Genomic DNA, 13,984 nt, shown 5'->3' on the forward strand with positions numbered 1-13,984 from the left:
GAATTCTAGAACACTTGACAGAACATAAACTGAACTCATGTTGTGCCTGAGGAATAGAACTCTGAGGAATCTACGGACTCAGCAGAAGACTCCAGCAGCTAGATAGAGGCCATGACTAAGGGTCCAGCTTGACCCGAAACGCGTTGGTTTCTGTGTATTCCATGTGATCCTAAATAAAGTACCTGTTGCATTGTATCCTGCACTGGAAATATTTGTTCTCTATATAGATCACTGATCTGATCATTTTAGCAGGTTGATCCAACTTTGATCCTATCAAGTAAAATGTCTTACAACAGAATTACTGACATTTTACAGGAAGATGAAGATACAATAAAAAAAAATGGATTCTTTGATAAAAATCTTATAATGTAAGGATGTCCTTTCATACACTACATGTGTACACTCTTCTAAGATGCTGTCAAACATTGAGATCTTTCCAGGTAAGCAGGTTCTGACAATCGTCCAATGGACCATGAAGAACACAGTGATCCCATGTCATGACAATGAGCATTGTTGCAAAAGTTAGAATCTATGTCACATCCTCAGTGTCTACCTATGTCAATGTTTCCCAATCAGGGTGCCTCCAGCTGTTGCAAAACTACAACTCCCAGCGTGCCTGGACAGCCGAAGGCTGTCCGGGCACGCTGGGAGTTGTAGTTTTGCAACAGCTGGAGGCACCCTGGTTGGGAAACACTGACCTATGTTATACCTCAGCCTCAAAATTTTGTTGTAACAAAGAACAAATATGAATCACTATGGTCCTGCTTTGCCATTTGGTCTTTCCTAGTTCCACCAGAGGTAAAGTGGACCCAGTTCTATGCCAAAGGGATCAGTCAAGAATCACTAGGATCTGCCCTGACGCACCTCGATGCTTGCCCATTGTTGTATCCACTTTCATGGTATGTTGGTGCACGGCTTAATAATGAATATTTAGATTTTAAGTCCTATATGCTGTAAACTGGAGAGGCGGGGGTATACCCTGTTCATCCAATAGTTACTGGTCATGAACCGAAGGCCGTTTTAGATTTAACACTTCTTGTCTATATTTAGTTCAGGAACTGACTGATAGCTTTTCCTCTATAACGTTTAAGGTGACCTCACTAACTTAAAACCTAAGTAGGACAGCTATCGCTTGGGATATGAGGGGAGATTCATCAAGACCTGTGCTGAGGAAATGTTGACCAGTTGCCCATAGTGACCAATCAAATTGCTACTTTCATTTTTAAAAGGGCCTCTGTAAAATGAAAGAGATCTGACTGGTTGCTACGGGCAACTGGTCAACTTCTCCTCAGCACAGGTCTTGATGGATCTCCCCTCATATCCCAAGCGATAGCTGTCCTACTTAGGTTTTAAGTAGAGAAGGTAGCACTCCTTATTAAAATATGCACGGGTGCCTTCCGCCATTGATCCTGGTTGGGGACCCAAAGCTATGTACTTGGAGAAAAGTCGGTGGCACTCCAAATCGGTGAAAAAAAATAAGTGATATTTATTCACTCCCACATAGAGCTACGTTTCGGCAACCTCACGCTGCCATTCTCAAGCCTTGCCGAAAGGTAGCTCTATGAGGGAGTGAATAAATGTCCCTTTTTTTGTTTTCACCGATTTGGAGTGCCACCGACTTTTCTTCAAGTAGGTTTTGTTAGTGATGTCACCTTAGTGATGTCACCTTAAACATTACAGAAGAAAAGCTGAGTATGACTGCTATTGCTTGGGATATTGGGGGGGGGGGATTCATCAAGACCAGCGCTGAGGAAAAGTTGACCAGTTGCCCATAGCAACCAATCAGATCACTTCTTTAATTTTACAGAGGCCAGTTTAAAAATGAAAGAAGCGATCTGATTGGTCGCTATGGGCAACTGGGCAACTTTTCCTCAGGACAGGTCTTGATGAATCTCTCCCACGGTTGCTAAATCCCATATACCAACGACGAGCTGGTGTCTTAATGGCCGTCATCATCACTTCAAAGACCTGAGCCATTGGTCTAAGCTAGTGAATACACGTATCTACCCCAGCTACGTATGGGAGTAAGGACCTTACATCTGGCATCTCAGGCAAACAATTCATGTCTACTGGTGGAAATGATAGCGCCAATCCTGTCACCACTCCAGGTCATCTCTTCAAGAACAAATCCCAAACTGGTATTCCTGTCTACGTAAAACTTCCTGGTGTTCCCAACCTGAATCCTTAAAAAAAAAATCCTATATAGTATGTTTTGATGGCCACAACGTATAAGATTTCGAGGACACCAACTCTGATGCCTTTACCACATGCAATAGAATAAAAGCTAGTAACTAGGTCCAACCATAACCTCTAAAAGGACTTGGATGCTAGTAAAATGTCTATAGTCATGAAGATCCTAAATGCAGAATGGTGTGTAGTGAGTTTGTAGGTGGTGGGGTTACATATGCCCCGAGGATAAGAGTAACCATTATGGTGCATTCTTTTCTACAAATAACGTCTCCTGTGATCTCTTTTTTCTCGCCAAGTCTGAAGTGAATCTTTCACAGCGATAGCCTTACATGCAAGAGCCACAAAACACAATATAGCTACGATCCACGTGGGAAAGTCTACTGAGCAAATATCAGTCTTATAGTTTCGACTCCAACAAGTCTCCTCTGAGCTGTTTTCTCCAGTCAGCAAATCCGAACTAGAAAAGGAGACATTGCGGTGTCCGGTAGTCCCTTTTCTTCCGACGGTCAGTCCGTGTCGGCTGTATACTGCTTAGTTCATTCGGTAACCAGAGATACGTTGATGTGTGACAAGTCTATCATGTGCCTGAAATGGTTTGGAAGAAGTTAGTAGATAAAATGTTATTCCGTGCTTTATACCATTCAATTATTTATTGAAACTCTCCCTAAATAGTCCAGAGTCACAAAAGCCACAGACCAAAGTTTCCCAACCAGGGTGCCTCCAGCTGTTGCAAAACTACAACTCCCAGCATGCCCAGACAGCCGAAGGATGTCTGGGCATGCTGGGAGTTGTAGTTTTGCAACAGCTGGAGGCACCCTGGCTGAGAAAAACTGCCACAGACTAAGCAGCTCTGCTGGGAGTTGTAGTTTTGCAACAGCTGGAGGCACCCTGGCTGGGAAAAACTGCCACAGACTAAGCAGCTCTGCTGGGATTGTAGTTTTGCAACAGCTGGAGGCACCCTGGCTGGGAAAAACTTCCACAGACTAAGCAGCTCTGCTGGGAGTTGTAGTTTTGCAACAGCTGGAGGCACCCTGGCTGGGAAAAACTTCCACAGACTAAGCAGCTCTGTATTTTCCTAAACGCTAACGCATAAGTTTCCCAACCAGGGTGCCTCCAGCTGTTGCAAAACTACAACTCCCAGCATGCCCAGACAGCCGAAGGATGCTAGGAGTTGTAGTTCTGCAACAGCTGGAGGCACCCTGGCTGGGAAAAACTGCCACAGACTAAGCAGCTCTGCTGGGAGTTGTGGTTTTGCAACAGCTGGAGGCACCCTGGTTGGGAAAAACTGCCACAGACTAAGCAGGTCTGTATTTTCCTAAACGCTAATGCACAAAACAGACATATACCAGATACTATGATATATTTGATGCATGCAAGCATATTAAAGGGCCCCTGACATTTAGCAAAATAAAAGGAGACCAGACGTCTCAATGTGAACATGAATGTCCCTATAGTGAGAAGATACTGCTGTAGGGCCACACAGGATATGTGCTACATGCTCTGCATACAATGTTATAGAGAAGAGTGTTCACAAAGCACCTTGCTCTCTGTCAAAGGCAGTGTTTCCCAACCAGGGCGCCTCCAGCTGTTGCAAAACTACAACTCCCAGCATGCTGGGAGTTGTAGCTTTGCAACAGCTGGAGGCGCCCTGGTTGGGAAACACTGGTCTAAGGCTTCTCAATTAGTGTGGGAGTACAGCTGCAATGCATGGATAGTATGAAAGACTTTACAGAGAGACCCCCAATAGCCAGAAAGAGGGACCCGGTCTTCCTCTCCTCCATAATACCCTCGCAAGCAGGAGTTTCAACAGAGCAACGGTCAAGCAGTTCATGTTATGCTCCGCCACTCTATTAAAGGGGTAGTTCCAGTAAAAAACATTTTTTTTTCATATCAACTGGCTCCAGAAAGTTAAACAGATTTGTAAATTACTTCTATTAAAAAAATCTTAATCCTACCAGTACTTATCAGCTGCTGAAGTTGAGATGTTCTTTCCAGTCTGACCACAGTACTCTCTGTTGACACCTCTATCTATCTCAGGAACTGTCCAGAGCAGGAGAGGTTTGTTATGGGGATTTTCTCTTTCTCTGGGCAATTCCTGACATGGACAGAGGTGTCAGCAGAGAGCACTGTGGTCAGACTGGAAATAACTCAACTTCAGCAGCTGATAAGTACTGGAAGGATTACGATTTTTTAATAGAAGTAATTTACAAATCTGTTAAACTTTCTGGAGCCAGGTGATATGGAAAAAAAAAAGTTTTTTTTACTGGAATACCCCTTTAATAGAGTGGCAGAGCATAACAAACTGTATGGCACTGTCGAATGCCACTCAATTCAAACTGTGCTTACCTGTGGTCTTGGGACTGGGGAAAGAGGTGAAGTTAAGGACCTGGTGGGTGAGGGTGATCCAAGCAGCCAGACCCCCCCAACAATCTAGCATTTATCGCTATTGATTGTTGATCCCCATGAAAATTCATTTGCAAATACCTTACAATGGTCTAGTGTTGTCGACATGTCAACACAATGACCAGAGGCTGGCTGAGGAGGTCATGTGTTGATGCAGCACATCATTACTGGAATGTACCCAGATACCCGGGGTTCAGTAAATCTTTTGGTATTTTAGACCATTGTAAGTTCTTATATTAAACGTTCAGGGCAGGGTCACACAGGACGCGTATTAGTCGCTGCAGATGTGCCGACGACAGTCACAGAGACTGCAGAGCGAGGTCCCAGCTGCGGCCAGGTAGCTCCGTGTGTCCACTAGTAGTGGCGGATTTCCCACTGTAGAAATCCACTGTTACGAGCGGAGGCCCAGAGCTACCTGGCCGCAGCCGGGAGCTCGCTCTGCAGTGTCTCTGTGACTGCCCTTGGCCCCGTGTGACCCTGCCCTTAAGAGTTTTTTTTAGGACTATACTGATTTATTTCCTGCCCACAGGATGGGCCGGGCCATCAATCACTAATGGGTGGGGAGCAAACACCGGGTACACTTGCTAATCAGTTGTTCAGTATCCCTCATTTCAAGGTGTACAGGACCAAGTGACAAAGCGGTCTCCCATGAAACGTAGGTCCCACAATGCACAGAGGATGTCTGTCATAGGAAATTTATGTTATCAATGTGATTTTTTTCATAATGGCAAATATTGTTGTATGACCATTTGGTCACTAAGGGGATTATTTTTGTAATGTGATTGTTCTTTCTGGGGATATATTGTGTTGGTTACATGTATAGACTTCTCTGTGCTTATACTTCCATCTATATATTGTATGTGTTGTATATTGTATATATGATTTTTAAAGGGGTACTCCGGCACTTAGACATCTTATCCCCTATCCAAAGGATAAGATGCCTGATCGCGGGGGTCCCGCCGCTGGGGACCCCGTGATCTTGCACGCCGCACTCTGTTTATAATCAGTCCCCGGAGCGAACACGCAAGTCTATGGTAGGGGGTAGAGATGAGCGAACTTACAGTAAATTCGATTCGTCACGAACTTCTCGGCTCGGCAGTTGATGACTTTTCCTGCATAAATAAGTTCAGCTTTCAGGTGCTCCGGTGGGCTGGAAAAGGTGGATACATTCCTAGGAAAGAGTTTCCTATCTGTATCCACCTTTTCCAGCCCACCGGAGCACCTGAAGGCTGAACTCATTTATGCAGGATAAGTCATCAACTGCCGAGCCGAGAAGTTCGTGAGGAATCGAATTTACTGTAAGTTCGCTCATCTCTAGTAGGGGGCATGACAGCATGATCGACAGTTATCAGACCCGGAGCGAACACGCTCCGGGGACTGATTATAAACGGAGTGCAGCGTGCAAGATCCCAGGGGTCCCCAGCGGCGGGATCCCTCGCGATGAGGCATCTTATCCCCTATCCTTTGGATAGGGGATAAGATGTCTAAGCGCCGGAGTACCCCTTTAAGGGCTAGGATTTGTCCTGGTCTTTTTTGTACATAATAAAGAAATATAATTACGTGAACAGGATCCCTGCACTGGTTACTTGTATAGTGGTGGCGCCGGAAAATTACAGGTCAGTTCCCATTGAAGTGAACGGGAGCTGAGCTGCTGTTATCTGGCACCACTACTTTTTTTTTTCCAGTGTCACAAACTGCAATATGCAATCATGCAACTCCAAAGGTAATTGTTACAACGCCACTGAATTTTGGGCTTCTAATCTAGATCAGTGGTCTTCAACCTGCGGACCTCCAGATGTTGCAAAACTACAACTCCCAGCATGCCCGGACAGCCATCGGCTGTCCGGGCATGCTGGGAGTTGTGGTTTTGCAACATCTGGAAGTCTGCAGGTTGAAGACCACTGATCTAGAGGAAGCTAAAACACAGACACGTGATCAGCTGATCGCTGCAGATCCTGCTTTTGAAGTCCCCTGGGAAAAAAGCTGCGCTGTTGCAGGGGAAACCTAGTATAACATGTCGGCCATTCAGATGAATAGTTGACAATGTCTGGCTGGGTCAGATCTGCTTTGTGTTTGCTGCTTTCTCAGAAACCTGTCATACTGGAAGGGGGTCACATAGCAATTTTCATTTTAATCATTTAATCATGCAACGTCTTTACAGTGTTTAAAGAGAAACTCTGGTAATTTCTTTTGCAGACCTTCATAGTCACCTGCCAGTCTGAAAATACTGCTGGTGGTGCATATTGACAACCTACCCATTAGAACGTGCACAGGAATTCTCTAGAGAAGGTGGCCACTGGTTGCCAGTTCTGGAGTGGAGAGGAAAGGAATTATAAAGGTATATTTTTCACAAATAAATATTAAAAAAAGGGCTTAAAAAAAAACATTTATTCTGGTTGCCAGAGTTTCTCTTTAGTGACCCCCCTATTTACTCTAAACGAATATAATGGAATGAAAAGGCCAAGGTGCTGAACTATACCTGTGGAACCTTTGCTGAAATTGTGAAGCGTGGTGGGGACTCTCAAACGTTGCTATGGCTTTTCTCTGAACAGGAAACATCTGAAGATTCTGCAAAAAATGAAGGTAAAACACATGAGAATGGTGCAGGATTACAGGAAAGCTGTATCAGGCATCATAGCTTGTCTGCTGCAGAAGGGAAGTTGTATTAAATCTTAGCTTGGAATGGAACTGTAGTAAGTAACCAAGAGAAAGTGATCATTAATAAATATATAAAGACAGTTTAAAGCCAAGCCCAAAAAATTTTTTTTGGGCAATGCCACAAAACACATACCTGAAATATTTTGTTCCATATGACCCTTCTTCACACTATCTTCCATATCTGTATGCAATGATCAGGCAACATTACGCTACCTTCCCTGTTCTGAATATGGACGGGATCATTGTGATAAACCACCGACCATGTCATGTCTACAACAATGTACTGATCTATACAAAAGGTCAATGAAAGAGGAGGAGGTCTACAGAATTGTTTCATATAATGGTTAAAAACGAGCCTAAAAAAAAGTGACTGGTACAAGAAGTCACATTTTGGGTTGAATTGCAACGGATCCTTAAATCTACCAATTTCTAAAGGTTTTGATATGTGATGGGGACATTAGAAGGTTTTATTGGAAGCGGTCTGGGTGCCAAGACCTCTATCATCAAAGACCACAAAATCTGAACTGCCCCTTTGTTGTGGTGTTGGTGCAGAGATCTCAGAACTTGGTCCCCACAGATTTTTCACATATTTCTATGATCTATCAAATGTTTAAAAAAAAATCCAGCTACTCCATCAGAATAGCATAGAACAGAGAAAAATGTAAATCCTGGACTGTTGGTGGCCTTTAGGACTAGATTAGGAACCTCTGCTAACAAAAAACAAAAAGCAAAACACCAATGCCAATATTATTATTGTAATAATAATTATATATATATATATATATATATATATATATATATATATATATATATATATATAAATATATTCTCTCTCTCTCTATAATATATATATCTCTCTATCTATCCAGGAGCACTTTTTTCTTTCGTTTTTTTATTTTATTTATTTTTTTGCCAGCAATGGTCAAACTGATGTGTTCTTTCTTTGTCAGAACATGCATATTATATCAAAAATGCACAAATAATGGAAGATAGAAGCATGCTTTTTTTTTTTTTTTTTTTTTTTATGGTCAACTACATCTATTCTTCATATGGTTGTTGCTATTACATTGGACAACCAACTGAAGTAAAATCTCTATTGCAGATCTCATGAATCCCTTTTGCTAGAACAGTAACAGTGTGAACGTTACTTTAATATTCTAATTCCGGAAAAAACTTGACTTTGCAGGCTATTATTATTTAGGATGATACTTTCGGAAAGCAGTAAGACTTTGCATGCCCACATTTCCTGCTTGCAAGTTGTTTGGTTATTTTGTTTTTCCACAGTCCATGGGCCTGCAGAGAAACAGACAGTATATAGGTTGTACAAGTAGTATTTCATCTAATCCAATGTTATCATCTTTTACCAGTTCAGAGAAACTAAGTTCAGGCCATTTGGCAGCGTCAGATCAGGGACTGCTGCAGTCATTTCAGTTTCCATGCATGATAGGATATCCATGGTTCCTGGATGGGCCAAGATGATCTCATGGTAAGGCCTTCAGGATCCTCAAACTTTAACCCATGTGATACTCATTTGTGAGATCACATAAAGTGCAGACTAAATTCCATAATGGCAGAAGTGTTAATGTACATTTTATATGAAGGGAGAAAACATATGACCAGACCATATATGAAGACCACTGTAATGTAGTGTACATATACATATTTGTTGTGGGGATGCTGTTCTTTTAGTCCAGTTTCTTCTTTCTTCGGACAGACTAAAGCAATGTTTCCCAACCAGGGTGCCTCCAGATGTCGCACAACTACAACTCCCAGCATGCCTGGACAGCCTTCGGCTTCGTCGTAGTTTTGCAATACCTGGACGCACCCTGGTTGGGAAACACTGGACTAAAGTAACTCCAGTAGGGAGACATCAAGACCCTTCTGGATACCCCTGAAATACCAAGATGAGGAGAAGACAACCTTTAAAGAGTACCTTTTCATATTTTATAGCTTAATCTATATAGAGCAACTTTGCAACTGGATTTTATAAAAAAAAAAAATGTAAACATTTTTTTTTTTAAATTATTCCTTTCATGTCTAATTTCGTTTTGAAACTCTGGCCACTTGGGGTCTCCCCACTTTCGGACTCATGCCAGCCTGGCTGTTGAGTCCGAAATTGCAGACTCAGCGCAGCTCCCCGTCTGCCACACGGACAGGCAGGAACGAGTGCTGTGCGCGTATGCCTGCAGGGCACAACAGCGCTGTCTTCAGACGTTCCTCCTCTCTGTATGGCACGTGTAAAGCCAAACAGAGAGGAGGAGGTACAAAAGCTGCCGTCCCTACCCTGTACTCAGCCTGTATGCACACTCCCGAGAGGCCGCATACAGGAAGAAGGGCGGAAGCGAGCCCCGGCCAGGCATCAGATGATGTTGTGCCTGCCGGGCCACACCCACTTCCTCCGCTCGTACACAGCTCCGAACGGAGCTACCGGAGATAGAATAAAAAAAAGGTGTTTATAGGGGTTATTGAATAAAAAAAAAAAAAGGTCAGGGATAGAGTTAGGGACAGATGGGGAGGGGGATTAGGGAAAGTGTAGTTGATGATAGGTACTCTTTAAATATGGGATATACCATTTAATGAATTAGAGTTGGGTTACCTACCAGGAAAATGAGCATAAGGTACAATTTTTTTCTGCATTCCCTTCTCCCAGTTGGACAATGAAAACTATAGCAGCCACCATAAGTTATTGTTCACAGCCATGACCATTCTGCTCTTCATTTCTACTCTGCTCGGTTAGGCAGGGATCACAGCTCTTTGGTGAATTAGTAAAGTTGGTTTTTAAAACTGGCACAGAAATGCCAAAGGGCCACTAGGCTGGATCATCTATAGGTCAGCCAGCATGCCACGTTTAAGCCTATGTGGCACATCCTTATAACATTGGTTTGGGTTTCATTGCCCTGTTTTTTTTTTTTTTTGCAAATTACCCAAAGAGGTAGCCGTTATACCACTTGAAGCCAGCTGTACTAGTGGGTGGAACCATATTCACTGAACAATACCCTAAATACCAAAGAGGGGGACAGAAAGAATCACTTTTCACTCACTTTTTGCTCCCGTCTGTCTCCAGGTTGGGTGTGGTATTACAACTTGGCTCCATTCACTTCAATGGAACAGAGCTGCAGAACCACACCCAACCTGGAGACAGACAGGGAGCAGTCTGTACACACATATATATATATATATATATATATATATATATAGTGTGCTCAATCAGTATGAGCATCCAAGAAATTGAGTCTGGTGTTCACCCCAGGAAGCCAAATGAGCAGAGTATGCAAGATAAGAGCAGTTATGGGTAGACTCCACTCCAAGATCTTGAGAAAGCCGTCTACCTACAACTGCTCTAATGTAGCAAAATTAGCGGCAGAAAATATGCAGCAAAATACAGCACGTGTGACCCTACCCTAAAGGGTAACTTTAAAGTTGTTGCAGCAGCAGGATACAAATTCAAACTACCAGCAGCTCCGTGGCCCGCTGCTAAAGTGAGTGGTCTACGCAACGTCCAGAAGTCTGAAACTTATGAAACCTCTTGCAATCCCATAGACTGTTCGCTATAGCAGCGGGCCGCAGAGCTGCCAGGAGTTTGAACGTGTGTCCTGCTGCTACAACAACCTCATAGTAACCTGCTAAAAGGAACACTAAACCCTTATATTAATTATAGATGTAAACATTTAAACACATGCCCAGACTATTTGTCTGTCTCTAGAATTTACTAAAAAAGTTTTGCAAAAAACTCAGGGGATCTCTTTTCAACACCCCTATGGTACATGGTTGAGATGATTTATTGAGGTGTAGTACACAGACAGTCATAGGGAAGGGAAACGGTTAAAGGGGTACTCCACCCCTAGACATCTTATCCCCTATCCAACGGACGTGACGCCCCCTCCCATACACTTGCATTGTGGGGGCGTGGCCGTGACGTCATGAACCTCCCCCCTGCATCACCAGTCATCCGGCACAAAGCGAAGTTCGCTCTGTGCACTGGATGTCTGGCGTGCCACAGTCAAGACCACGGGGGTCCCCAGCGATCAGACATCTTATCCTCTATCCGTTAGATAGGGGATAAGATGTCTATGGGCGGAGTACCTCTAATGTTCTCAGCTGGGACTTAAAGGGGTACTACCGTGCTGACAACTTATCCCCTATTTAAAGGATAGAGGATAAGTTGCCTGTTGCCGCTGGGGACCCCCGCGATCTCACACGCAGCACTCCGCTCTCATCAGGCCCCAGAGCGAACATCGCTCCGGATCTGATGACTGACGATCACGGGGCCAGAGTATTGTGACGTCTCGGCTCTGCCCCCATGTGACGTCACGCTCCACCCCCTCAATGTAAGTCTGAGGCAGGGGGCGAGACAGCTGTCTTGCATTGAGGGGGCGGAGCCATATACTTGCATTGAGGGGGCGGAGCGTGAAATCACAGGGGCAGAGCCGTGACGTCACGGTACTCCGGCCCCCTCATTAGACCCAGAGCGGATGTTCGCTCTGGGGCTTGATGAGAGCAGAGTGCTGCGTGCGAGATAGCGGGGGAACCCGAACGATCAGGCAACTTATCCCCTATCCTTTAGATAGGGGATAAGTTGTCAGCACGGTAGTACCCCTTTAAAGGTGTTTTTTATATTTTTATGTCTATGATCAAAAAGAAGGCGAATGTTATAGGCAATTTTCACATAGGTAAAAAAAAAACACAACAACAACAAAAAAAAAATAAAAAAAAAAGTGGTTTCCCACTCCCATTGACTTCAATGGGAAATGTTCTACGCAGGTTTACTAGTAACCCTCCTGGTTCTCTATCATTGCCGTTCTGTTTATCTCCACAGGTCTTTATCTACTCAGCTTCACAGATACCATGTCTGTATCCCAAAGTGACCACTGGAGCTAATAACTGGCATCATGCAGTACCCAGAGGTAAGTAACTGGAGTAGTTGTGGGGGTATATGGGATGGCATAATTGCATCACACAGACTGTCAGAGCACTGGAGCAGTGGGAGGTTTATCAGATAAGTATCAGTTGTTTTTTCTATATAATTAATTTCCTCTCTCTGTGTATATTCTGTGCACAGTGCTTTGTTAATCGCATCTTCTTTATAAGTGGAAAATGCAATAAGGCACTATGGAGACACCTGGCAGAGGCCTTTCTCCGAGACTATGTTCAGACGGAAAATTTCCATGCCGACATTGCCCCGATAAAACATGCCAGCACTAGGGCCGCTCAGAAATGTGACCTCTCAGACGACATTTTTGTGCGGAGTCTGCAGAAAAAATAGACATAACAAATTCTGGTGTCCATGGAAAAAATAGATAACAGTGAAATCAATGGGACTCTTCTGCTCCGGAATCTTTGTGCGGAATTCTGAAATTCCATCGTGTGAACATAGCCTTAGTGATGAGCATGCTCAAACCAACAGGTCAGGGGAGAACTTGAACGCAAGCCTGTCAATATCAGTGGATTCAACAGACTTTCATCTAGTGCAGTGATCTTCAACCTGCGGACCTCCAGATGTTGCAAAACTACAACTCCCAGCATGCCCGGACAGCCAACGGCTGTCCGGGCATGCTGGGAGTTGTAGTTTTGCAACATCTGGAGGTCCGCAGGTTGGAGACCACTGATCTAGTGTGTATGAACACCTTTTGTCACTACTGCAGTGTTATCCAAACAGTGTGTCTCCAGCTGTTGTAAAGGCTGTCCGGGCACGCTGGGAGTTGTAGTTTTTTTCAACAGCTGGAAATCCATTGTTCAAAACTGTGCACTAGTGGCTCAATCCTAGATAAACTAGTAACCGGGCTACTAAAATAGGCTATTATATGTTACCACAAAGTATAATGAAAAAAATAAAATACAAATAAACTAATAGTAAATAAGTACACAGTCAAGTTACTCAAATTCTCATTTATTACAAATATTCAACTGTTTACAACTCTTTAAAGTGCAAAATAAATTCCTTTAGTTGACATTCCACAACCATGTAAAGAACACAATACAGGACAACAATCTTTGTCTCTTAACAAATGAAACAAAAAGCAGCCTTGGACTTGTTTTAAGAAAAATAATCTATTGCAAGGGATATAAACGAACAAAAAAAAAAAAAAAACTTATATTTATCGTAACAGGTTTTTCTTTGGTTTGGAAACAAAAATGTTTTGCACCCAATGGGTGAATTTTTTATTTATTTATTTTACATTTATTTAGGTGTAATGGCAAAAGGTAGGACAGAACGGGAAAAGAGATGTAACGCTGCCCATCTATCTTCCTCCACAAATGCCCATTGTAAAGGAGATTATGGCGGGCAGATCACCAGGTATCTGCAGGTTCAGTTCTTGTCTATCACAAAATACAAAAGGAACTCAATTCACTTAAAGGGGTACTCTACCCCTAGACATTTTATCCCCTATCCAAAGGATAGGAGATAAGATGTCTGATTGCAGGGGTTCTGCAGCTGGGGACCCCCGCAATATAGCATGCAGCACCCACCTGTATCTGCTTCCGGCAACGCTGGAGGTTCTGGCTACCGACCACGGAAGATCGTGACGTCACGACTCCGCCCCCGTGTGATGTCACGCCCCCTCAATGCAAGTCTATGGGAAGGGGTGTGATGGCTGTCAAGCCCCCTCCCATAGACTTGCGTTGAGGGGGCGGGGCGTGGCATCACACGGGGGCGGAGTCGTGACGTCAGGATCTTCCGTTCCGATGGTCGGGAGCCAGAACCTCCAGCGTTGCCAGAAGCAGATACAGTTGG

At 43.8% G+C, this 13,984-nt stretch overlaps 1 protein-coding gene across 1 annotated transcript in view; it reads right to left on the reverse strand.

Annotated features, from left to right (window-relative positions):
* Positions 1 to 1,281: 1,281 nt before the first annotated feature.
* Positions 1,282 to 13,984, reverse strand: part of RBM33 (RNA binding motif protein 33) — a 107,362-nt gene continuing 94,659 nt past the window's right edge. Inside the window, exons 18-19 of the mRNA XM_056519580.1 lie at positions 7,073 to 7,161; positions 1,282 to 2,775 (exon numbers count right to left, since the gene is read on the reverse strand). Coding sequence (XP_056375555.1) covers positions 2,727 to 2,775; positions 7,073 to 7,161 — 138 coding nt within the window. The 3' untranslated portion in view covers positions 1,282 to 2,726. The remainder of the gene's footprint in view (positions 2,776 to 7,072; positions 7,162 to 13,984) is intronic.

This window comes from Hyla sarda, chromosome 5, assembly GCF_029499605.1.
Source record: "Hyla sarda isolate aHylSar1 chromosome 5, aHylSar1.hap1, whole genome shotgun sequence".
Taxonomy (NCBI): domain Eukaryota; kingdom Metazoa; phylum Chordata; class Amphibia; order Anura; family Hylidae; genus Hyla; species Hyla sarda.